The sequence below is a fragment of the Xiphophorus maculatus genome, chromosome 14 (genome assembly GCF_002775205.1).
Source record: "Xiphophorus maculatus strain JP 163 A chromosome 14, X_maculatus-5.0-male, whole genome shotgun sequence".
Lineage (NCBI taxonomy): Eukaryota > Metazoa > Chordata > Actinopteri > Cyprinodontiformes > Poeciliidae > Xiphophorus > Xiphophorus maculatus.
This window is the reverse complement of record NC_036456.1, coordinates 24,031,208-24,057,437: the sequence shown is the minus strand read 5'-3', so window position 1 is coordinate 24,057,437 and position 26,230 is coordinate 24,031,208. Positions and strand designations below refer to the sequence as shown.

The 26,230-nt window shown below is 39.3% G+C and overlaps 1 protein-coding gene across 1 annotated transcript; it reads left to right on the top strand.

Moving 5' to 3' along the window:
• The first annotated feature begins 18,181 nt into the window (after positions 1–18,181).
• Positions 18,182–22,311, top strand: LOC111611174 (gastrula zinc finger protein XlCGF57.1-like). Its single transcript, XM_023346939.1, has 3 exons — positions 18,182–18,462; positions 19,956–21,318; positions 21,403–22,311. The coding sequence occupies exons 1-3, from the start codon at positions 18,294–18,296 to the stop codon at positions 21,635–21,637; spliced, it is 1,767 nt and encodes a 588-aa protein (XP_023202707.1). The 5' UTR covers positions 18,182–18,293; the 3' UTR covers positions 21,638–22,311.
• The last annotated feature ends 3,919 nt before the right edge of the window (positions 22,312–26,230 follow it).

The following is a 26,230-nucleotide window of genomic DNA, read 5'->3' as shown; positions in this document are numbered from 1 at the left end:
ATATCAGAATTCAAGACAGTTTTCAAAAAATGTCACATTCATTACATTTTACCACATTAAAAGTATTTTTCATCAATTAGACTGATTTAATATTCTAATCTCAAATGTAATGTTTTCATTAGTTATTAATTAATTCTGCATTGTCAGAAACTACATCTTTATGGACGTTTCATGCACCTTTCAGTTACTGTATCCAGAGATAACATTGCAGACGATCTACAATACTGTAATGTGACACAAAAACAAGTCAGAAATATCTTTTGCATTTGAAGGATATTTTTTTAAAAACCCATCAAAAATCCATAAATTAATCAACTCGCCCAATGCTTTCTGTTGTTAAGAGCTTTGGATTAATGATCCTTTTCAGTTTTGTTGGTAATCAAATTGTTGATTTTATGGCTGTAATTAAAGTGATCTGTCTTATAAAAATATCAGACATAAAAACAGGCCAAGAATTTTTCAAAATAACCAGAAGACTTTTATTGTTTTGATGGCTTTAGTTAAAGTGATGTGTCTTGGTCTCACTTCTTGTCTCTTCAGGGACCTTTCATGTTTTCACTACTTTTTTGGCAACATGAACCTTTTTTTCACAACACAGTCAGTTATTCTCCATCTTTACAAGTCAAAACAACGAATCTCTGCGCTCCTCTATAAAATATGTATATATTTACTGTTAACTTCAAGACTGAATCACAAAATACAAAACTAGAAAATTCCTGAAGAAATTCAACCGGGGCCTGCCAAAATGTGCCCGTCGGTTTGTACCCAGCGTTCTGATGCTAAAAATTAGCATCAATGCTAAAGAAACCTGCAATGTAATCAATAGCATGTGGAGAGTAACAAGCATGTTGATTAACATGGTCTTGCACCATTCAGTATGTTAATATTAATGTATAATCTAAAATGAGCCAAAATGCTAATGTAAGCCTAAATGCTGCCAGTAGCATGTGGGCTATCATTAGAATGTTGTCTTACATGGACTTCCTACATTCAGTGTCCTAAACATGGATAATAATTAAGAAAAATAGCTAAAATCTTATTTTAGGGAAAATGCTTAACCTGAGAGAAAAAGATAATGCAGGCTAATATTATTGCACCACCTATGGCCTTAATTTAACCATAGAGGAATATTAAGGCTTTTATTTTGAAATTTTCAGTAAGCTTCATTTTAAATGTCCAAACTAATTCCATGAGTAACATTGATCTAGGGGCTGCACAGTGGCGCAGTTGATAGCACTGTTGCTTTGCAGCAAGAAGGTCCTGGGTTCGATTCCCGGCCGGGGTCTTTCTGCATGGAGTTTGCATGTTCTCCCTGTGCATGCATGGGTTCTCTCCGGGTACTCCGGCTTCCTCCCACAGTCCAAAAACATGACTGTTAGGTTAATCGGTCTATCTAAATTCTCCACACGTGTGTGAATGTTTATCCTGTATGTCTTTGTGTTGCCCTGTCCAGGGTGACCCCGCCTCCCGCCTGGAACATAGCTGGAGATAGGCACCAGCACCCCTCCTGACCCCATTAGGGACAAGGGTGAACAGAGGATGGATGGATGAATGGAACATTGATGTAAAAATTGTCAAGGCTTTTATTTTGAAATTTTCTGTAAGCTTTTTTTGAAAGGGCTACACAAATGTAATGAGTAAGCTTAATTTTAAATCAGTTATAAAACACCCAAAACACAAGTAATTCTAAAGGCCAGCTCAGTCCTCCTCTGTAGTAACTGACAGTTCCACCATGTTTGTAGTTCTGACATTCAGCTCTGACCTCTTTTGTAGGCACTGAGTGTCCGCCATGTTGTAGTCCTAACCTTCAGTCATTGTAGTTCTAAAGAGCAGCTCAGCTGTTGTGTGAGTGTGAGACAGAAAGGTGGAAAAGAATTCAATCTTTGTGAGACACCTAGTCAGTTTTTATTTAAAAAAGCAGTCCGAACAGCTCCTTCCCGTTCGGGAACCGTGATACAGATTCGAAAACCGTTTGAAGAGTATGAGAGGGCTATTTGTCGCCCGCGATTCATATCTCTGCCTCACTCTCAGTAATAACAGTGATGAGACATAGATGGTGTGCGCCGAGCTCCGAAATCTTTCAGAAATTCATGGAAGTGAATCTGGGAGAGCGTCAGTTACCCTGCCGCATGATTTCGCTCTGACGCACCTTGACAGAAAACCGTAAGCCCTAGAGAAATTTTGAAAACATTTTACCGGAGGAGGCATGCGTATCGATGTCATGACCGAGTTTGACACCAATCGGGCGATATTTGTGGGCGTGACGGCGATTTCAAAATAGTTTGGGGGTCAAAAATCCACTTCATTTCTCACTCTAATGGGGCGGCAGTTGGTTTCAGTTATGCTCTGTGTTTCTGCAGTTGGAAATTTTGCTCGTTTTTAGCTTTTTACGTCGCCATCGTAACTCCAATTCCCAATAACAGTAATAGCTAAATGCTGGGATTGAGCCGCACATTTTGATACCACTTAGACTGTTTTACAAGCTAAAACGATCACAACAATTCTCCACGTTCCTCTATAATATATGTAGTCATTTACTGTTTAACTTCAAAACTGATACACAAAATACAAAACTATAATATTAGACTCTGTTTCACAAGCTGAAACGATCACACACAAGAAATTAAAATACCTTCTAATATGGTTCTTTTGTAAGATTAAAAGTATTTTCTGATAACTGACTCCAAGCTCACATTTTTAAATAATTCTTTTTTTCATTAGTGTCAGTATGATGTATTATTCTAATCATAAATGCTGTGTTTCCATTAAATGTGGAAAATCCTCATAATTAACAGAAATAAAAGGCTTGGAAACATCCGTGTGTTTGTGTAATTACTTTAATACTGTGTTTCACTCACTGAAATATATGAACCTTTTATTAATGTTGTAAAATATTTAATATAACTTTATGTTGAGAGGAGGCTCAAAGTGGAACATTCAAAGGGGAACTAAAAATCGTTTACAGTTTCTTCAGTGCAGCCAAAGTGAAACACACAGAAAGCTCCGGAGCTCACGAGGTAGCATTAGCTCCTCTTAGAAGGTAGCTTGAAAACAGGTTTGGTGTTTTCGGTAAATATTTCCGTGTTTTCAGTGAAAATATCTTAAGTTCCGCCTCAGAGAGAGTTTACCAACGAGCAGGTAACTCCTGCTGGAGAAACATTCACAGAGTGGAAAGAAATCAACGTTAAGATGGAGGAAGAGATGGAGGATCAGCGCAGACTGATGGATTTTACCCGGATACCGAGGATCATCTTACACCGGATAGGTACGAAACACCTTCATGTTTTACTGATTAATCAGGTTTAAGAAAGACGAAGCTGAAGTTGGTTTCCAATTCAAGCTTCCGATTCGGGAAATGGCTAAAGGGCGATTCCACCTATTTTTTCCTTCCGCATGTTTAATCGACTCTAGTTTAAAAACTACAACACCCAGACTCTTCAAATCTGGACTGGAGTATTCTGCTGTAATAGCAGAATATTTAAACCCAGGGGCGATTCTAGGATCTGACCTTTAGGGGTCCTTAGCCCCCAGCAGTGCTAAGGACCAAGAGAAGTTATTTGTTGGTGCATTTTTCTAAACTTCACTGCTTATTTACATACATTCACATAAGAAATTAAATAGTTTTGTCCAACTAAAACCGTTAACAACTACATACAGGTCTGGAAAAAATGAAGAGACCACTGCACTAAACCCCATTGAAAACCTCCTGGTTATTCCACCAAATATTGATTTCTGAACTCTTCCTGAGTTAAAACATTTGTTTTGTTGTTTCTAAATGAATATGAACTAGTTCTCTTTGCTTTATTCAAGGTCTGAAAGCACTGCATTTTTAAATTATTTTGACCTTTTCTCATTTTCTGAAAATAAACACAAAGTTTTTGCTTGGAATTTCAGAGACATGTCAGTAATTCAACAATCTTCATTTTATTTAAACATGTACCTATACAGTGAACCCTCGTTTTTCTCGGGGGTTGTGTTCCCAAAAGAACCCATGATAGGCGAAATCCGTGAAGCATTTACCTTTATTTTTTACAATTATTATAAAGCATAATTACCGTATTTTCCGCACTATAAGGCGAACCACATTATAATGCGCACCTTCAATGAATGGCCTATTTTAAAACTTTTTTCATATATAAGTTGCACCGTGTTTAAGGCGCATAGGATAGACGCTACAGTAGAAGCTGGAGTTACGTTATGCATCCATTAGATGGAGCTGCGCTAAAGGGAATGTCATCAAAATAGTCAAATAGACTTAGACTTAGACTGACTTTGTTGTCATTTTGCATGCACAGGGTGTATACAGAACGAAATTTCGTTGCATACGGCTCAGGACAATGTTTTGAGGTTACAATGTTGTGAGGTTACTCCAGAATAAAATAAAATACAGTATAAAATATGAATATAAATATGAATATAAAATAAAGTGCAGGACTGACAGTAAAATGGAAGTTATTTAGCTCTGTACATGTGCATGGTATGAAGTGGAGACCAGATTTTGAGTGCAGTCCAGTTAAGAGTTCAGCAGTCTGATGGCAAGTGGGAAAAAGCTGTTTCGGAACCTGGTGGACCTGCACCGGATGCTGCAGAACCTCTTTCCAGAGCCAGAAAAAAATCCTGTTTTTATCCAACAAAATATTAAAATGAAGACTTCCTTGTTTGATTGACATTTAAAGGCTTTTGTTTTGTCTTTTTGTCCAGATCTCCCACAATGTTGTGTGTGTAAAGAGGAGGAGGTTCTCAATGAAACAGAACCACAGAGGAACCAACTCATCTCTCATGGCTCTGCAGAAACTGAGAACCAGAATCAGGAAGGAATCAATTCTGAAGACCCAGGAAAAAAGAGAAAGGAAGAACAAAAACAAAAGGAGAAATATGAGAAAACCAAAGAGCAGAAAAGCAGAACTGACACTTCAAAACAAAAAAAGCACAAGAAAGCTCACGCAGGGCAAAAATTATATTCTTGTAAAATTTGTGATAAAACATTTTCTCGAAACGATATCTTGCTGAGACACAGAAGAATTCACAAAGATGAGCGGCCTTTTTCTTGTGGGACTTGTGGAAAAAGTTACAGTAACAGAGGGACTTTAACTCATCACATGAGAATTCACATAGGTGAGAAGTCTTTCTCCTGTGGATCCTGTGGAAAGAGTTTCTCTCGAAAGGACGCTCTAAATGTCCACATGATAACTCACACAGGTGAGAAACCTTTCTCTTGTGGGTCTTGTGGAAGAGGTTTTTCCCTAAAAACTAATTTAAATGTTCACATGAGAATTCACACAGGTGAGAAGCCTTTCTCTTGTGGGTCTTGTGGAAGAAGTTTCTCTCGCAAAGATTATTTAAATGTTCATATGAAAATTCACAATGGTGAGAGGCCTTTCTCTTGTGGGTCTTGTGGAAGAGGTTTCTCCCTAAAAACTCATTTAAATGTTCATATGAAAGTTCACACAGGTGAGAGGCCCTTCTCATGTGGGACCTGTGGAAAGAGTTACAGTGAAAGAGGGACTTTAACTCGGCACATTAGAATTCACACAGGTGAGAAGCCTTTCACTTGTGGGATCTGTGGAAAGAGTTACAGTGAAAAACATACTTTAACTCATCACATGAGAATTCACACAGATGAGAAGCCTTTCTCTTGTGGGTCGTGTGGAAAACGTTTCTCTCAAAAAGGTTATTTAAATGTTCACATGAGAATTCACACAGGTGAGAAGCCTTTCTCTTGTGGGTCGTGTGGAAAACGTTTCTCTCAAAAAGGTTATTTAAATGTTCACATGAGAATTCACACAGGTGAGAAGCCATTCTCTTGTGGGACTTGTGGAAAAAGTTTCTCTCGGAAAGGCCTTCTATATGCTCATATGAAAGTTCACACAGGTGAGAAGCCCTTCTCATGTGGGACCTGTGGAAAGAGTTTCTCTCGAAAGGACGCTCTAAATGTTCATATGAAAATTCACACAGGTGAGAGGCCTTTCTCTTGTGGGTCTTGTGGAAGAGGTTTCTCCCTAAAAACTCATTTAAATGCTCATATGAAAGTTCACACAGGTGAGAAGCCTTTCTCATGTGGGATCTGTGGAAAGAGTTACAGTGAAAAATATACTTTAACTCGGCACATTAGAATTCACACGGGTGAGAAGCCTTTCTCTTGTGGGTCGTGTGGAAAACGTTTCTCTCAAAAAGGTAATTTAAATGCTCATATGAAAGTTCACACAGGTGAGAAGCCCTTCTCATGTGGGACCTGTGGAAAGAGTTACAGTGAAAGAGGGACTTTAACTCATCACATGAGAATTCACACAGGTGAGAAGCCTTTCTCCTGTGGATCCTGTGGAAACAGTTTCTCTCGAAAGAACGCTCTAAATGTCCACATGATAACTCACACAGGTGAGAAGCCTTTCTGTTGTGGGTCTTGTGGAAAGAGTTACAGTGACAAACATACTTTAAGTCGTCATATGAAAATTCACACAGGTGAGAAGCCTTTTCCTTGTGGGATCTGTGGAAAGAGTTACAGTGACAAACATACTTTAACTCGTCACATGAAAATTCACACAGGTGAGAAGCCTTTCGCTTGTGGGTCTTGTGGAAGAGATTTCTCCCTAAAAACTCATTTAAATGTTCACATGAGAATTCACACAGGTGAGAAGCCTTTTCCTTGTGGGATCTGTGGAAAGAGTTACTGTGACAAACATACTTTAACTCGTCACATGAAAATTCACACAGGTGAGAAGCCTTTCTCTTGTGGGTCTTGTGGAAGAAGTTTCTCTCGCAAAGATTATTTAAATGTTCATATGAAAATTCACACAGGTGAGAAGCCATTCTCATGTGGGAGCTGTGGAAAAAGTTACAGTAACACAAGTAATTTATCTCGTCACATGAAGACTCACTCTGATGAGAATCCATAGGTCCAAAACAGATCCGATCCAATTTGGCATCTAATCTTATGGAAAATCTGGTCAGATGATGTAAACAGCAAGTTGAACATATTAAAGTCAACAGATTCTTCCAGGCTGCTAGTGATTCACTGTGATTGTGTCTTTCACTGTCTGACCAAGATAAACCTGAGGTCTACTTTTGCCTAGCAGCTTGTTTTCCTTAATCCAGTTTTTTGTTTTAATTCTCAGTCGTATTTGTACTTAAGATCCCCATCAGTATCCTATTAGATACTGAAGTTAAAGAGGGGAACACATTCAGACAGGATTAATTTCTGTGCATTTCAGTTTTCATGGAGTTCTGTACCATGTAGAATAATTGAGTTTAGCTCTTATTTGAAGTTTCTGTGTATGACTGGATGTAAAATACTTTAGAAATGAAAGCAGTGAAATGTTCTTGTTTTTCCATCAATAAAACCCTATGATGTTTGTTTGAAAAAAATCTCTAAAATTATTTTGATCTGGTCAGATTTTGATTTAGAGCTAACCACAGAGATGTTTTTATGTTCCCAAATGTTTGTCATTGTTACACTTTGCTATGAGAAGCAAAGTATATTATTAAAAAGGTATGTTAAAATATACACTAGTATTTTGAGCAGAATATGCTTTTTAATAACTGTTGATTTGAATAAATATTGATGGATTATTCAGTGATTGTCATCGTCATTAACTGTTGCCATATTTTAAAATGTCAGCTTTAAGTAAAGCATCTAAAGATCCTTGCAATAACAGTAAAACATGAGTTTTTACACAAATTGAATTTTTTTCATTTCCTCAATATCAGAATTCAAGACAGTTTTCAAAAAATGTCATATTCATGACATTTTACAAAATTAAAAGTATTTTTTCATCAATTAGTCTGATTTATTATTCTAATCTCAAATGTAATGTTGAAAATGAATTCTAGATGTCAACGGGGTTTACCTGATTAAATAAAGAGTTATTATTAAAAAGTCTTTGTGATGTTTGAAGAGCCACTGTATCCAGGGTTATGTCAGCATACCACCAAGAAGGACGAACCACATCCAATAGGATTAACTGTGGACGCAAGAGGAAGCTGTCTGAAAGGGATGTTCGGGTGCTAACCCGGATTGTATCCAAAAAACATAAAACCACGGCTGCCCAAATCACGGCAGAATTAAATGTGCACCTCAACTCTCCTGTTTCCACCAAAACTGTCCGTCGGTAGCTCCACAGGGTCAATATACACGGCCGGGCTGCTATAGCCAAACCTTTGGTCACTCGTGCCAATGCCAAACGTCGGTTTCAATGGTGCAAGGAGCGCAAATCTTGGGCTGTGGACAATGTGAAACATGTATTGTTCTCTGATGAGTCCACCTTTACTGTTTTCCCCACATCCGGGAGAGTTACGGTGTGGAGAAGCCCCAAAGAAGCGTACCACCCAGACTGTTGCATGCCCAGAGTGAAGCATGGGGGTGGATCAGTGATGGTTTGGGCTGCCATATCATGGCATTCCCTTGGCCCCATACTTGTGCTAGATGGGCGCGTCACTGCCAAGGACTACCGAACCATTCTGGAGGACCATGTGCATCCGATGGTTCAAACATTGTATCCTGAAGGAGGTGCCGTGTATCAGGATGACAATGCACCAATACACACAGCGAGATTGGTGAAAGATTGGTTTGATGAACATGAAAGTGAAGTTGAACATCTCCCATGGCCTGCACAGTCACCAGATCTAAATATTATTGAGCCACTTTGGGGTGTTTTGGAGGAGCGAGTCAGGAAACATTTTCCTCCACCAGCATCACGTCGTGACCTGGCCACTATCCTGCAAGAAGAATGGCTTAAAATCCCTCTGACCACTGTGCAGGACTTGTATATGCCATTCCCAAGACGAATTGACGCTGTATTGGCTGCAAAAGGAGGCCCTACACCATACTAATAAGTTATTGTGGTCTAAAACCAGGTGTTTACCTATCTCCTTTTACCAAGGTGTTGAGGGGATCCGTTTTTGTGGCCTTAGGATCGCATCTCTGCTTTTTGCGGATGATGTGGTCCTATTGGCTTCATCAGGTCGTGATCTGCAGCTCTTGCTGGAGCGGTTCGCAGCCGAGTGTGAAGCGGCCTGGATGAGGATCAGTGCCTCCAAATCCGAGGCCATGGTCTTGAGCCGGAAAAGGGTAGAGTGCCTTCTCCGGTTCAGGGGGGGTGTCCTGCTCCAAGTGGAGGAGTTCAAGTATCTTGGGATCTTGTACATGAATGAGGGAAGAAGGGAGCTGGAGATCGACAGGCGGATTGGCGCAGCGTCTGCCATCAAGCGGGCGCTGTACCGGTCCGTCGTGGTGAAGAAAGAGCTGAGCCAAAAAGCGAAGCTCTCGATTTACCGGTCGATCTACGTTCCCACCCTCATCTATGGTCATGAGATTTGGGTCATGACTGAAAGAACGAGATCGCGGATACAAGCGGCCAAAATGGGTTTTCTCCGTAGGGTGGCTGGGCTCTCCCTTAGAGACAGGGTGAGAAGCTCAGTCATCCGGGAGGGACTCAGTGTAGAGCCGCTGCTCCTTCACATCGAGAGGAGCCAGTTGAGGCTCGGGCATCTGGTCAGGATGCCTCCTGGACGCCTCCCTGGTGAGGCGTTCCGGGCACGTCCCACCGGGAGGAGGCCCCGGGGAAGACCCAGGACACGCTGGAGGGACTATGTCTCTGGGCTGGGAACGCCTCGGGATTCCCCCGGAGGAGCTGAATTATTCATAGTGGACTCACGGGATTATATTGCATTGTGTAACCCGCAATTAGTAAAGGACTTTTATTTTTGCGGGCCCACTTCCTGTGTTGCCCGAACTCTGCTAACTTATTTAAAGCCACGCCTCCAGTGCGCAGTAAAAGATCCTCACCTGTTCCACTGATTGTGGCTTGCTGTTGGCGTCTTCCTCAGGAATTCCTCCAAAAATCTTTGAACCTATTGATTTGCTTGCTGGGTGAGTTTGTTATTTGTTAACAGTATTACTTTTTCATGTGGTACTTCTGCTCGATTGCTCATTGGAGGGTTGTTTCATTAGAATCACTGGCATTGTTTACCTGGACGGCCACCAGGATTCTGTTAGTGCTGATTGTGGCTCAGTACGCCCCACTCTCTTCTAAAAGGTAACTTGTTGCTGAATTTTGTGCGCATTCTGACACCTTTACATTGATGCTGAGGCACTGAAGTTTAAGATAAAATTGATCAGAACAGAATGTAGCTACACTTAAGTTGATATTACGCAGTATATATATTTATTTATTTATTTATTTATTTTCCTTCCCTCACTCTGCTTGAGTATTTGATGATTAATTTATTTTATTTTTCTTGATTGATATTTTGGAAGTGCACTTTAACTTTAAATTGATTAGTTGAAATATGATAGTTTTGTTTTGTTTTATTTAAATTATGGTTAATTTAACCTGATTGAAATGTTTGTTTAATTATTTATGAGGAATCTAATTATTGCATTTGCATTTAGTATGCATAAACTAGATGTATAAATTTAATAATTATTTCCTTTGTATTATATTTGTACATAATTGTTTCTGATAAAACACTTAATGGGTTTTCTGACCTTTTAGGTTGGGTTTTTTTTTTTTCACCTGTCGGATCAGATCCTCATCTGGATCGAAAGATGGCGAGCTAGGAATGGACTGTGGACTTTATGATTTGGAAATCAATTTATTCTGACTCAATTCTCATGTGTCTCATTGTGTTGTTGTAATTGTATGTTTTTTTATTCAAATCACTTAATATATATTCACCAAAACTAAAAGCACTGCGTCCTGTTTTTTTCACACCTCAGGCTCCTTAAAAGGCCACTCTTCTGATGCTGCTTATGTAGCCGCAGTTAGCTGCCTAGCCCATAACTACGGTGGCCGACAGGTGCAAATGCGCAGCAAAAGAGAAAACATGCAAACAAAAAAGAAGACACCCCCGAATGAAATGCAGCAAACAAAAAGAGAGACGCAAACACCCCCAAATGAAATGCAGCAAACAAAAAGAGAGACTTAAACACCCCCGAATGAAATGCAGCAAACAAAAAGTGTTGAAAACGGAAGTGCTCCAGACCACTAGGGGGAGTCAAAGAAAATAGTATTCATTTCTATGAGACCAGATGCAAGATTCAGAGAAAGAAATTTGAAAGAAAGTAAAGGTATCTCTCTGAATCTTGCATCTGGAAAGTGTGATTATTGTGAGAAGTCTGAAACAATAGAGCATGTTATTTTAGAGTGTTGTAAGTATGAAGAAGAGAGAAGATGCATGCTGAGAGAGTGTGTAGGTATTAAAGAAAGGTTTAATTTCATAGAATTTTTGAGGAGAGATTTCGGGAGTAGACATATTCAAATAATTATTCGGTATCTTAAAAAAACAAAGCTATTTCATAGGATATGAGTAGAGCAATTTGGGTGTGAATGTGTAAAGAATATCAAAGAGGGGTATATAAAGTTATAAGCAAGTTGGATAATATAAGCAGGTGTGTATGTGTGGGGGTATGTTTAATCAGGAGTTAATGGAGGGAAAAGGTAGAAAGTGAAAGTTTATAGACCATCTCGAACCACACTCCATACTGGTAAGTGGCGGTAATGCTACTGTAAGTTTGTTGCCAACCGCCAATAAATACCAAGAAGAAGAAGAATCTTGCATCTGGTCCCATAGAAATGAATACTATTTTCTTTGACTCCCCCTAGTGGTCTGGAGCACTTCCGTTGTCAACACTTTTTGTTTGCTGCATTTCATTCGGGGGTGTTTGCGTCTCTCTTTTTGTTTGCTGCATTTCATTCGGGGGTGTCTTCTTTTTTGTTTGCATGTTTTCTCTTTTGCTGCGCATTTGCACCTGTCGGCCACCGTACATAACTGTTACAATTGACATGAACATTTTCAGTGTGATTGTGTTCAAACTGAGACTAACTTTCATCCTTCTGAGAATTTATTCTCTAACAATCATATGATCTTTCTACATCAAGTAAAGAAACTATTTCTGATAAGATCTTTATAGTAGATCACATCACAATAAAATACTTTTTAACTCTTTTATCAGCAAAAAAAAACAAAAAAACAAATGTTTTGATCATCATGGAGTTGAAGTTTATGTCAACTGCATTCAGTTTATCTAACGTGTTTTTAGCCTCTATTGAAGTATTCCACCATGTTGGCCATTAAGTCCCAGTTAGATTTTCATCTGGACACTTAGTAAAAAATCATAAGCTTGAATTTTTTATCCTGATCTGACTTAGAAACAGTTTTGCGGTTCCTTAAGTGACTGAAGAAAATATGAAAAGAACGAAGCAAAACTGACTTTGTCTCATCCTTCGCCTCTGCCTCTATATTTGAAATTCAGGACAGAGACGGTGTTGTAATTTCCTGCATAAACATTTATGATTCCTGAGAAAGGATCTGAGAACGCAAATCATCCTGAGTAAACAGCAGCAGGCGGGGAACTGTGTTCAGCTCCAAAGGAATCATATCAATCAACGTGTGAACAACAAAAGTGTCCAGTAACGACTTGCTACATGTCAGAATTGGTCAAATATTTAATGCTCCAATATGCATCAGCAAATCACCAATTCAGTTCAATGTAAATAGAAATTAAATGTCGTAATATCCAGTATCAAGCAGTCTTCTAAAGACAGTGTTGCCGTCATGGCCTGCTAACTGTTCCAATAGCTAACATTGGAATATTCCAATATGGATTTTTCTATATCTAAATGTGACTGTGCGGTGAAGCTAAAAATTAAACTACTGTAATAATTGGTGCAACAACAGTTTGTCAGAAATATTTACAAATAAAATATAAATGGGGCATATGGGATCATTTCACCTCCTCTGGGTGTCACAGACACAGAATCTGAGCACCGGCAAGAGGAGCGTTCATATCTACTAGCTGGGGTTTATTTTACTATTTTTATGATTTACTTCATTTGTAAGAAATAAGCTATGTAGGAATATATATATGTGTGCCTGTGTTGCATTGTGCGTGTTTGTGTTTGTGTGGGTCAGACACACAACGTGTCCACATTTGTGTGGCTCATAAGCATCGTGTTGATTTTGTGCTCCACTTACATGAAGCGCATTAGGGTTGTGTTTGTGTGAGTCGTGTGGAAATCAGGGCATAAGCAAATTATCACTGATATTTAAGATAAGTTATAATTTGCTTATCTTAGAGATAAGTGAATTATCTCTAAGATAATAAACAAATTATTACGTATCTCTAAGATACGTAATAATTTGCTTATTATTATCTGTAATAAGTAATAATTTGCTTATTATCTTAGAGATAAATAAATTATCTCTAAGAGATAATTAAATGATCTCTAAGATAATAAGCAAATTATTACGTATCTCTAAGATAAGTAATTGTGTGTCTGTAATAATTTGCTCGTCTTAAGCAAATTATTCTCAGGTAAGAGAAGATCCTACATCATGGTCCTGCTGCTGGCCTCTGGTCTGTTGTCTCCTCCCCGACTCTTTGCTCCTTCTATTGTGACAATAAACATTTCTTTAAAATATATCAAAAGCAACAGTGAGAACAACTTTTGCAAAGAAAAAAACAGGACTGGGTTTATTCCTGGCAACAACTAGCTATCAAGCAATGCAACATGGCTCAACAGCAACAGCAAGGGCCCCTCCTTTTCCAGTTCAGGCATTCGCCTTGTTAGGCCTACGACAAAGATTATTTGCCCACAGCTGATGAAGCCAATAGGACCTCATCACATCTGCAAAAAGCAGAGACGAGATGCTAAGGCCACTAAAACGGATCCCATTAAAAAACCTTGACTGCATCTAGAAACTGGTGGGAAAGGGCAACCTGTGGAGAGCAACCTGTGGAGAGCAACCTGTGGAGCGCAACCTGTGGAGAGCAACCTGCGGAGGGCAACCTATGGAGAGCAACCTGTGGAGCGCAACCTGTGGAGAGCAACCTGTGGAGCGCAACCTGTGGAGAGCAACCTGCGGAGGGCAACCTATGGAGAGCAACCTGTGGAGGGCAACCTGTGGAGGGCAACCTGTGGAGAGCAACCTGTGGAGAGCAACCTGTGGAGGGCAACTCTCACTATGTTTCTCTAATCTGAACCATTTGCAAATTCAATTTTCTAGAAATTGCTACCTTTGTGAGGACAATGTACATTATAGTCAATAACCCCAATTTAAATCATTTTTGAAATCCTGGGGGGAACCGGAGCACCCGGAGAAAACCCCACACTAACACGGGGAGAACAGACAAACTCCCACAGAAAGAGGCGCCTGGTTGAGAATGAAGAACGCTTTTCTGTGAAGATGCAGCACTAACCACTGCATCACCGTGTTGTCCTTTTTTGTTTTTTAGTCTAAAATGTAAAATGTAATTTGGGGTTTTGAAAATGGTTCAGGACTGACCTGGACTCTTTAACTAGTTGCTTGTTTTAGAGGTTGTCTTGCTTTTCTCACCACAAATGTTTCTCCAATCGGAACCGTGTGCAAATTAAATTTTCCAGAAATTAATACTACCTTTTTTGAGGACAATTTACTTTGGTCAATAACAATAATTTATATGGTTTTGGAAATCTGTGGGAAACCGGAGCACCCGGAGAAAAACCCACGGTCATTTTTTGGGGGGGGATCTAAAATAAGAAATATATTTTGGGGTTTCAAACGGTTCAGAAATTACATTTTTTACTAATCGCTTGACTCAAAGGCTTTTTTGCTTTTTTTCTTGAACATTTGTGGTTTTCTGAGCCCCAAACAGTGTCGTATCTTCTTCCACACTGATTTTTCCTTGGCGACTGCCCCCACTGGTTCCTGTGACAGATTTTCCACAGAGCGGTCCGTCACGTCCATGGATTCTAAGTTACTCGGCATGTTTTCCATAAAGTCGTTTACCTGGTTAGGAGAGGCATCAGGAACATCAATGTTTTCTGACAGGGTTTCCTCTGTCAGACGGTCCTGATCCAAGGACACAGTGTCAGAAACCTTGTTTTCCGGGGTAGTGTCTTTGTCGTTTGGTTCTTTTTGTCTCGCAGGTCCTAATTCGTGTTTGAGTTGATGATCAGTTTTCATGTTTTGCTGCTGTGAGTTAAGCTCACAGCCGGAGGGAAGTTGTTGAAAAGCAGTCAGTTGTTTTAGGAGACTGTCTTTCTCAGCTTTAAGCTCGGTGATAATCTTCAGGACACTCATCATTTGCTCTGAATAAGTTTTAATCTCTTTATGTATATGCTGCTTAGATGTTTCTAACTGCTGCATTAGAGTCAGAACATTTCCTTCATATCTGGCTTTTAGTTCGTGGTAATTAACTGTTGCGAACTCCAGAACAGATTGCAGATGTTTTATTGCCTTAGTTGATTGCCTTTGGAGGAAAGAGATATCTTCTGCATTTCTCTGGTTGAGGTTGTCCTTCTCTGCTCTGAGTGCCTTGATGAGCTCAACAAGATCATGTTTGGTTTTTTCCAAATTAGCTTCTGTCATATGAGTCACATCTGCTTCATACCTCGACTTTAGTTCTTCGTATGAACCATTAATCTGCTCCAGTTCTCTCAACAGATATTTCTCGGATTCCTTGAGGCTGCTGATCTCCTTGGACATTTTCTCTATTAAATTTTGGTCCTGTCTGATCTTGTCTTCATTGACCACCTGCAGGTCAGCCTGACGTTTGATCTCACTAATGTCTGCTTCAGATTTGGACTGAAGCTCCTCGTATTTAGCCTTCATGTCGTCCAGCTCTTGTTGGAGTGCTCTGTTTTTTTCTTTTAATTCCTTAATCCTTGACATGAACGCTCGCTCTGTGGCAATATGATCTATCTTCGCTAGGTCTAAGTCCTCTTGCAGCTGCTGTTTTGTGTGGCTGTCCACCTCGGAATCGATAATTGCAGGGCTGAGAGTCTCTGGATTGTTGCCCTTTTCAATTGCCTGTAGTTGTTCCTTCAACTCGATGTTCCTGCTGAGGAAAATCTCCTTAAGAGCTCTCTGCCTCTCTACCTCAGCTTTTGTTTCCTCCAGTTTTGTTTGAGTGTCGTCCAGCTTTTGGGTCTGGTCAAACAATTTTGCTTTCTCCGTTTTTAAAAGAGAGGCAAGTCGTTGTATCTCTATGTGGAAATCAAAGGGAGGAGGTCTGTTCCCTACCCACCCATACTGACGTCCTTTGGCTATCTCACTGATGGAACAATTTTGGCTTTGATCTGCCATGTTTTGACAAAATAGTACTTGTTCAAATCAGTCTGCTAACAATCTCACTGTAAAAGCGCTTTGCGTGCGTCTGAACTCCTCAGTAGTGCAGCAAGCAATGACAAGAAGGTAGAAGTTTGTTACATAGATAGAGAGCTGATGACATCACAAGCATGACTCTAGTTGTGACATCACAGAGTTTTCCTTCATCTTTGGAATGTGTTACCGTTGGTTACACTGTCTATGTTGTTATACAAGCAGTTTATGGAGAGACGTTTTTTTGGCAATATTTACATAAAATGTGTGAATTTAGATTTCCAGATTTGTTTCATTGTGTCCAATGAAACATAAAACCTTTCAAAAGTTTTCACACACTCACACTTTTACAAACCTGAAAACTGCAAAGAAAAATGATACTCTCCTTTAAATCTTTGTTTTAATATGTAGCGTCGCTGCTGGCTATCTGTTTGTATTGGGACTTTTTTGTCCTCCTCTGTGATTCTGTACATTCATTTTCACGTTTAGATGTTTTCCTGTTGGCCTTTCTTTAAACCCCTCAAGAGGCTCGGCAGCACAAACACTCAGCGATGATGGAGATCAGCGGGAGCTTACATCCATCAATCAGTTCTTGGTCCATTAAGTCCCCACAGAAATATTATCTGTTTCTTTTTGTCTTTTTTTTTACTCTTGGTTTTGTGCTGCTTCTGTCTGCTGTCTCTCTTTGGATCTGTTTGGCCTGAGGTACCGGCTCTCCAGAACTAATCTAGACAAAAGTTTTCTCTTTTGTGATGTGATTAAAAAAAATGCCTCAAAGTCTTTTGTATTATTATTATAATTTGTTCTACAGAGCTAAAGCTGGTTGAATAATCTGTTGGTCTCCTTTCTTCATTTTGTAGAGATATTTGATATTTGAGAGATAAGACACGCCGTGTCTTCCATTTTGTTGACCCCAGTAAAGGTTCCTCATTTCTGCCTGCTACTATGATTGAAGTCTGAGTTCTCCAGCAATCAGTGCAGAACGATTACCAATGAAACATGCAGCAGGAGATTTCTCACCTGTGCAACAACACCGGCTGTTTTACCTGGAGGCTGATACTGATGGAGCTGACAGTCTATGAAGCAACACTGACCTGAAACATAAAATATGCTGCTATAATTGGAACTCTATAATGTAATCTCAGTAAATATGTTTTATACTATGTCTGTTTTTATAAACTATCGTATCCGTAATAAAAACAGATAGGTTGCTGAATCTAGCTGATGGGTCGGTCCCGAATGTTTGGGCTGTTAGTCGGTTCTTTGAATTGAACCACGGGAACCGGCTCCTAGAGCCGTTCTTCATTATGAGGGCCGGGGCTGCAAACACAGTTCCTACCCAACTCTTCAAACCGCACAGTGATCGATCTGCACAGGTGCTGTGAGGAACAAAAGACAATTTTAACTCTGTTTCTCGTCCAGTAGCATAAACACTGAAATTAAGAAACCACAATCCCTGAATTAGGAGGGAATGTGGCCGCATTTTCTGTACTATTTATTTTTCTCATTTTCAGCACTGACCTTACTTGAAGGGAAAACTTAAGGCTTACAAAAACTTTGTATTTTCTGTCCTGGAGGGTTTACTAAGAAGCTGGTTCAGTTGTAAAGCAGGTTAAGTTAACCTTGTGCTATAGGTAAAGCACCTAATTTTCTTAACTAAACGATGCCTGCAGGTATATCTATTAGCAGGTTTAATTTTGCCTGCACTTGGTTGGGTACATTATTTTAAGTGTATTTGACAAGTTTACCAAAATATAAAAAATGTCATTCAAACTGCATTTGCTTTGTTTTACTTTTTACTTGTACTTTTCTTTACATTACTTGAGTACATCCATTTTTACAGTAATTTCCATACTTAAGTACAAGAAGTTTCAGATACTTTAAGACTTTAACTCAAGTAACATTTCAGTCAGTGACTTGGACTTTTACCAAAGTCATATTTTGGACAGGTACTTGTACTTTTACTTGACTCTGAGATTTCAGTACTTTATACAACACTGGTTGTAAGATATTTAATATAACTTTATGTTGAGAGGAGGCTCAAAGCGGAACATTCAAGCGGGAACTAAAAATCGTTTTCAGTTTCTTCAGTGCAGCCAAAGTGAAACACACGGGAAACTACGGAGCTCACGAGGTAGCATTAGCTCCTCTTAGAAGGTAGTTTGAAAACAGGTTTGGTGTTTTCGGTAAATATTTCCGTGTTTTCAGTGAAAATGTCTTCAGTTCCGCCTCAGAGAGAGTTTATCAACGAGCAGGTAACTCCTGCTGGAGAAACATTCACAGAGTGGAAAGAAATCAACGTTAAGATGGAGGAAGAGATGGAGGATCAGCGCAGACTGATGGATTTTACCCGGATACCGAGGATCATCTTACACCGGATAGGTACGAAACACCTTCATGTTTTACTGATTAATCAGGTTTAAGAAAGACGAAGCTGAAGTTGGTTTCCAATTCAAGCTTCCGATTCGGGAAATGGCTAAAGGGCGATTCCACCTATTTTTTCCTTCCGCATCTTTAATCGACTCTAGTTTAGACATTTCAGTGAATTGCAAAGCAGTATAGGAAAGCTAGGATACTAGCCTGAAAATATCAATGATTAACACTACTTAAAGACAAAAAACAAACAAAAAAAAAAACCAAAACAAACGTTACACTGAAGGAAATTTTACACCGAATACAGTTTACTGGAGAGACTGGTTAAACATCGCTGTGTCTCAAAACTGTTTAAACAATCTGCACAAATGATAAATATTAAATACTCACTGGTTGGCTGTAAGGGCCAGCAAGTTCTTCTCTGCTAGCCCTAAAAAAATAAAAATAGTAAAAGTCTCAATTATTTTTAATTTTAGCTATAATTTAACTTTTATTCTACAAATTAGTTGCTTATTGGTGTCATTGAGGTTTAATTTCCTACTTTAAAAAGTGCCTTAAACGCATCTCATATCGTTCTAAGTATTTAAAATACTTGGAATGATCAACTTTGACCTGGACTGTTTACTATTCATCATATAATATCTAAATTACAGTTTGTGATCCGTGACAGTCTTATCTTATAAAAAATGTCTGTACTCCAGCTTTTAGTTTATATATTCATCTTCAGTGAGTTTAATAGATGAACTCTCACCTTGCCCCATACCTGTCAAGCTGTAGGTTTGAGAATATGGGAAATGTCGCCTGGATTTGGGGGAGAGGAGGCAAACGAAGGAACATAAGATGGGGGTGGTCCAGGGGGGAGGGCCCATTGCATTAAATAAATGACTTAAATAATTTATATCATTGTCCATTTTCACCTTTCATATTTAATCTTCCAATGTGTCCAACATTCATGTCAAATATTTTCAATAGGATCATTTTGCCATTATTTTCTGCATGTTAACAACAATCACCCCACTGTTACCAATTCTGCTGCGAATCGCAGGAAAGTAAAGGCTGAGATTTAGTCGTGCTTTTGAAAGTGTGTGTTGAGCGTGTGAGTGGAGCAATGTCTGACAATATCAGTGGGTCAAGATTTGAAAGCACTTTAGGGCTTTGCTTTAGAGATTTGATGTCATTCTTTAATGTGATATATATCCTGAAGCTACATAGAGGAAGAAAACGTTTTGTAATATTTGAATGGAAGCCACTAGATTAAGCCACTAAGTTAAGCTATCACCATCTTGTTTGCTCACCTGGAGGTCCATAATATCATATTTTGACTCACATCTAGTTCCATTCTGGTCAGAAGAACCTCATTGGTTGAGTTAATGTTCATTCTTGTAAGATTGCGATTTTAGAATAACCCTCCAAAAATCCTGTTTTTATCCAACAAAATATTAATAGGAAGACTTCCTAGTTTGATTGACATTTAAAGGCTTTTGTTTTGTCTTTTTGTCCAGATCTCCCACAATGTTGTGTGTGTAAAGAGGAGGAGGTTCTCAATGAAACAGAACCACAGAGGAACCAACTCATCTCTCATGGCTCTGCAGAAACTGAGAACCAGAATCAGGAAGGAATCAATTCTGAAGACCCAGGAAAAGAGAGAAAGGAAGAACAAAAACAAAAGGAGAAATATGAGAAAACCAAAGAGCAGAAAGGCAGAACTGACACTTCAAAACAAGAAAAGCACAAAAAAGCTCACGCAGGGCAAAAATTATATTCTTGTAAAATTTGTGATAAAACCTTTTCTCGAAACGATATCTTGCTGAGGCACAGAAGAATTCACAGATATGAGCGGCCTTTTTCTTGTGGGACTTGTGGAAAGAGTTACAGTAAAAGAGGGACTTTAACTTATCACATGATAATTCACACAGGTGAGAAGCCTTTCTCTTGTGGGTCCTGTGGAAGAGGTTTCTCCCTAAAAACTCATTTAAATGCACATATGAAAGTTCACACAGGTGAGAAGCCCTTCTCATGTGGGACCTGTGGAAAGAGTTACAGTGAAAGAGGGCCTTTAACTAATCACATGAGAATTCACACAGGTGAGAAGCCTTTCGCTTGTGGGATCTGTGGAAAGAGTTACAGTAAAAGAGGGACTTTAACTCGGCACATTAGAATTCACACATGTGAGAAGCCTTTCGCTTGTGGGATCTGTGGAAAGAGTTACAGTGAAAGAGGGACTTTAACTCATCACATGAGAATTCACACAGGTGAGAAGCCTTTCGCTTGTGGGATCTGTGGAAAGAGTTACAGTGAAAAACATACTTTAACTCATCACATGAGAATTCACACAGGTGAGAAGCCTTTCGCTTGTGGATCCTGTGGAAAGAGTTTCTCTCGAAAGGACGCTCTAAATGTCCACATGATAACTCACACAGGTGAGAAGCCTTTCTCTTGTGGGTCTTGTGGAAGAAGTTTCTCTCGCAAAGATTATTTAAATGTTCATATGAAAATTCACACTGGTGAGAGGCCTTTCTCTTGTGGGTCTTGTGGAAGAGGTTTCTCCCTAAAAACTCATTTAAATGCTCATATGAAAGTTCACACAGGTGAGAAGCCCTTCTCATGTGGGATCTGTGGAAAGAGTTACAGTGAAAAAGGGACTTTAACTCGGCACATGAGAATTCACACAGGTGAGAAGCCTTTCTCTTGTGGGTCGTGTGGAAAGAGTTACAGTGAAAAACGTACTTTAACTCATCACATGAGAATTCACACAGGTGAGAAGCCTTTCGCTTGTGGGATCTGTGGAAAGAGTTACAGTGAAAAACATACTTTAACTCATCACATGAGAATTCACACAGGTGAGAAGCCTTTCGCTTGTGGGATCTGTGGAAAGAGTTACAGTGAAAAACATACTTTAACTCATCACATGAGAATTCACACAGGTGAGAAGCCTTTCGCTTGTGGGATCTGTGGAAAACGTTGCGCTCAAAAAGGTTATTTAAATGTTCACATGAGAATTCACACGGGTGAGAAGCCTTTCTCTTGTGGGTCGTGTGGAAAACGTTTCTCTCAAAAAGGTAATTTAAATGTTCACATGAGAATTCACACAGGTGAATTCTCATGTGGGACTTGTGGAAAAAGTTACAGTAACACAAGTAATTTATCTCGTCACATGAAGACTCACTCTGATGAGAAGCCATAGGTCCAAAACAGATCCGATCCAATTCGCATCTAATCTCATGGAAAATCTGGTCAGATGATGTAAACAGCAAGTTGAACATATTAAAGTCAACAGATTCTTGCAGGCTGCTAGTGATTCACTGTGATTGTGTCTTTCACTGTCTGACCAAGATAAACCTGAGGTCTACTTTTGCCTAGCAGCTTGTTTTCCTTAATCCAGTTTTTTGTTTTAATTCTCAGTCGTATTTGTACTTAAGATCCCCATCAGTATCCCATTAGATACTGAAGTTAAAGAGGGGAACACATTCAGACAGGATTAATTTCTGTGCATTTCAGTTTTCATGGAGTTCTGGACCATGTAGAATAATTGAGTTTAGCTTTTATTTGAAGTTTCTGTGTATGACTGGATGTAAAATACTTTAGAAATGAAAGCAGTGAAATGTTCTTGTTTTTCCATAAATAAAACTCTGATGTTTGTTTGAAAAAAATCTCTAAAATAATTTTGATCTGGTCAGATTTTGATTTAGAGCTAACCACAGAGAGGTTTTTATGTTCCCAAATTTTTGTCATTGTTACACTTTGCTATGAGAAGCAAATTATATTATTAAAAAGGTTTGTTAAAATATACACCAGTATTTTGAGCAGAATATGCTTTTTAATAACTGTTGATTTGAATAAATATTGATGGATTATTCAGTGATTGTCATCGTCATTAACTGTTGCCATATTTTTAAATGTCAGCTTTAAGTAAAGCATCTAAAGATCCTTGCAATAACAGTAAAACATGAGTTTTTACACTAATTGAATTTTTTTTATTTCCTCAATATCAGAATTCAAGGCAGTTTTCAAAAAATGTCACATTCATGACATTTTACAAAATTAAAAGTATTTTTTCATCAATTAGTCTGATTTAATATTCTAATCTCAAATGTAATGTTGAAAATGAGATCTAGATCTCAACGGGGTTTACCTGATTAAATAAAGAATTATTATTAAAAAGTCTTTGTGATGTTTCAAGAGCCACGGTATCCAGGGTTATGTCAGCATACCACCAAGAAGGACGAACCACATCCAACAGGATTAACTGTGGACGCAAGAGGAAGCTGTCTGAAAGGGATGCTCGGGTGCTAACCCGGATTGTATCCAAAAAACATAAAACCATGGCTGCCCAAATCACGGCAGAATTAAATGTGCACCTCAACTCTCCTGTTTCCACCAAACTGTCCGTCGGTAGCTCCACAGGGTCAATATACACGGCCGGGCTGCTATAGCCAAACCTTTGGTCACTCGTGCCAATGCCAAACGTCGGTTTCAATGGTGCAAGGAGCGCAAATCTTGGGCTGTGGACAATGTGAAACATGTATTGTTCTCTGATGAGTCCACCTTTACTGTTTTCCCCACATCCGGGAGAGTTACGGTGTGGAGAAGCCCCAAACAAGCGTACCACCCAGACTGTTGCATGCCCAGAGTGAAGCATGGGGGTGGATCAGTGATGGTTTGGGCTGCCATATCATGGCATTCCCTTGGCCCCATACTTGTGCTAGATGGGCGCGTCACTGCCAAGGACTACCGAACCATTCTGGAGGACCATGTGCATCCAATGGTTCAAACATTGTATCCTGAAGGAGGTGCCGTGTATCAGGATGACAGTGCACCAATACACACAGCGAGATTGGTGAAAGATTGGTTTGATGAACATGAAAGTGAAGTTGAACATCTCCCATGGCCTGCACAGTCACCTGATCTAAATATTATTGAGCCACTTTGGGGTGCTTTGGAGGAGCGAGTCAGGAAACAATTTCCTCCACCAGCATCACGTCGTGACCTGGCCACTATCCTGCAAGAAGAATGGCTTGAAATCCCTCTGACCACTGTGCAGGACTTGTATATGCCATTCCCAAGACGAATTGACGCTGTATTCAATCAATCAATCAATCAAATTTTATTTGTATAGCACATTTCAGCAGCAAGGCATTTCAAAGTGCTTTACATCATAACAAACACAGAATCACAATGCAATATAGAATCAATCATTAAGTCAAGTTACATCAATAAATTTGTAATTGATTACATTTCAAATACAATTCTAAACAGGTGGGTTTTCAGTTGAGATTTAAAAGAAGTCAGTGTTTCAGCTGTTTTACAGTTTTCTGGAAGTTTGTTCCAAATTCGTGGTGCATAGATGCTGAAAGCTGCTTCTTCTCGTTTGGTTCTGGTTCTGGGGATGCAGAGCAGAACCAGAACCAGAACCTGAGAGGTCTGGAAGGTTGATACAACAACAGCAGATCTTTAATGTATTGTGGTGCTAAGCCGTTCAGTGATTTATAAACTAACAACAGTATTTTAAAGTCTATTCTTTGAGCTACAGGGAGCCAGTGGAGGGACTTTAAAACTGGTGTTATGTGCTCTATCTTCCTGGTTTTAGTCAGAACGCCAGCAGCAGCATTCTGGATCAGCTGCAGCTGTTTGATTGATTTGCTGGACAGACCTGTGAAGACGCTGTTGCAATAATCAATACGACTGAAGATGAACGCATGGATGAGTTTCTCTAGATCTGGCTGAGACATTAGTCCTTTAATCCTGGAAATGTTCTTCAGGTGATAGAAGGCCGACTTTGAGACTGTCTTTATGTGGCTCTGGAGGTTCAGGTTAGAGTCCATCACTACTCCCAGGTTTCGGGCTGATCGCTGGTTTTCAGTTGTAATAACTGAAGCTGTGCATTGATTCTAGATCTATAACTCTAGATTGTTCCTCTTTAGGTCCAAAAATAATAACTTCAGTTTTGTTTCTGTTCAGCTGGAGAAAGTTTTGGCACATCCACACATTTATCTGTTCTAAGCATCTGTTCAGTGATTGGATTGGGTCAAAGGTCACCTGGTGACATCGTAATGTAGAGCTGTGTGTCATCTGCATAGTTATGGTAGCTAATATTATTTCCTGTTATAACCTGAGCTAGTGGGAGCATATAAATATTGAATAAAAGGGGTCCTAGGATTGAACCTTGGGGTACCCCACATGTGACCTTTGACCTCTTTGATGAAAAGTTTTCAATTGAAACAAAGAAATCCCTGTTCTTTATGTAGGATTCAAACCAGTTAATCACTGGACCGGAGAGTCCGACCCAACTCTCCAGTTGATTCAGTAACATGTCATGGTCAACAGTGTCAAAAGCTGCACTGAGATCCAACAGAACCAGCACTGTGGTTCTCCCACAGTCCGTATTTATATGGATGTCATTGAACACTTTTACGAGGGCAGTCTCTGTGCTGTGGTGAGCACGAAAACCAGACTGGAAGGAGTCAAAGAGGTTGGTTATAGTTAGGAAGCTAGTTAATTGTTTACACACAGCTTTTTCAATAAGTTTGCTGATGAATGGGAGGTCAAAGGTCGGCCTGTAATTCTGCATTAGTGATTTGTCCAGATTGTTCTTTTTTATAAGTGGTTTGATTACTGCTGTTTTCAGAGCCTGGGGGAAAACGCCTGATGAGAGCGATGAGTTTACTATTTGGATCAGATCAGCAGCAATAACAGGCAGGACTTTCTTAAAGAAATGTTCTAGAGTTATAGATCTAGGACATCCAGACAGCAGGAACTGGAGCTTAGTTGACTTATAATTTCCTGTAGGGTTTAATAATTAAGTAGTTGGAATTGGGTCATTTTCCTGTATTTGTTTTGTTTGGGCTCAGCATTGGTACTGACTTTATAGTGGATGTACAGATTAATCCTCTGATTTTTTGAATTTTCTCTGAAAAGAAGCTGGAAAACTGGTTGCAGGCGGCAATACATTGGAATTCAGGCGGTAACGTCACAGGAGGGTTTGTGATTCTGTCAACTGTTGCAAATAAAGCTCGAGCATTGTTAATGTTTTTGTTTATGACATCTGCAAAGAAAGCCTCTCTTGCATGTTTTAGTGTTAAATGATAGTTACGTAGTCTTTATTTATAGATGTCACAATGAACGTGGAGTTGAGTTTTACGCCATTTTCGTTCTGCCTTACGGCAGAGTTGCCTTGCAGATCTAACTGTTTGTGCATTTCTCCATGGAGATTTCTTCCTACCAGACACAACCTTCATTTTAATTGGGGCAATGGAATCAATAATATCTGAGACTTTAGACTGAAAATCATTTACCAACTTATCTACATCATTACAGCTTAAGGGTGAAGAAGAAGAGTAGATTTGATTAAAAGTTTCTGCTGTGTTTTCAGTGAGAGAACGTTTTGTGATGGTTGCTGTTTGTCCAAGTGGGTTAAAAGATAAAGAACTTTCAAAGATAACAGGAAGTGATCCGACAGGCGACATCAGTTACAGAGACATTGGAAATATTCACACCCTTACTGATAACCAGGTCCAGTGTGTGTCCTTGAGTGTGTGTTGCTTGTTTGACATGTTGTGTTAGACAAAAAGTCTCTAAAATATTAGCGAGCTTTTTTGCCCCTCTGTCTTGGGGGTTGTCAACATGAATGTTGAAATCACCGACAATTATTAAACAATCATAATCAATACATATAAGAGATAGAAGTTCATTCAAGTCAGTAAAGAAATTTTCCACAAAAGTTGGAGTTTTGTATAGAGTTACAGTCAAAGTTCGTTTGTGGCCTTTAACCTCAATTCCA

What these genes read in the sequence shown, in the direction of transcription:
- LOC111611174 (XM_023346939.1), top strand. Translation starts at nt 18,294, where the DNA reads ATGTCTTCAGTTCCGCCTCAGAGAGAGTTTATCAACGAGCAGGTAACT. An exon ending in GATCATCTTACACCGGATAG is followed by an intron (nt 18,463 to 19,955) that starts GTACGAAACACC and finishes CTTTTTGTCCAG; the next exon opens with ATCTCCCACAATGTTGTGTG. An exon ending in AAGCCTTTCGCTTGTGGGAT is followed by an intron (nt 21,319 to 21,402) that starts CTGTGGAAAGAG and finishes CGCTTGTGGGAT; the next exon opens with CTGTGGAAAACGTTGCGCTC.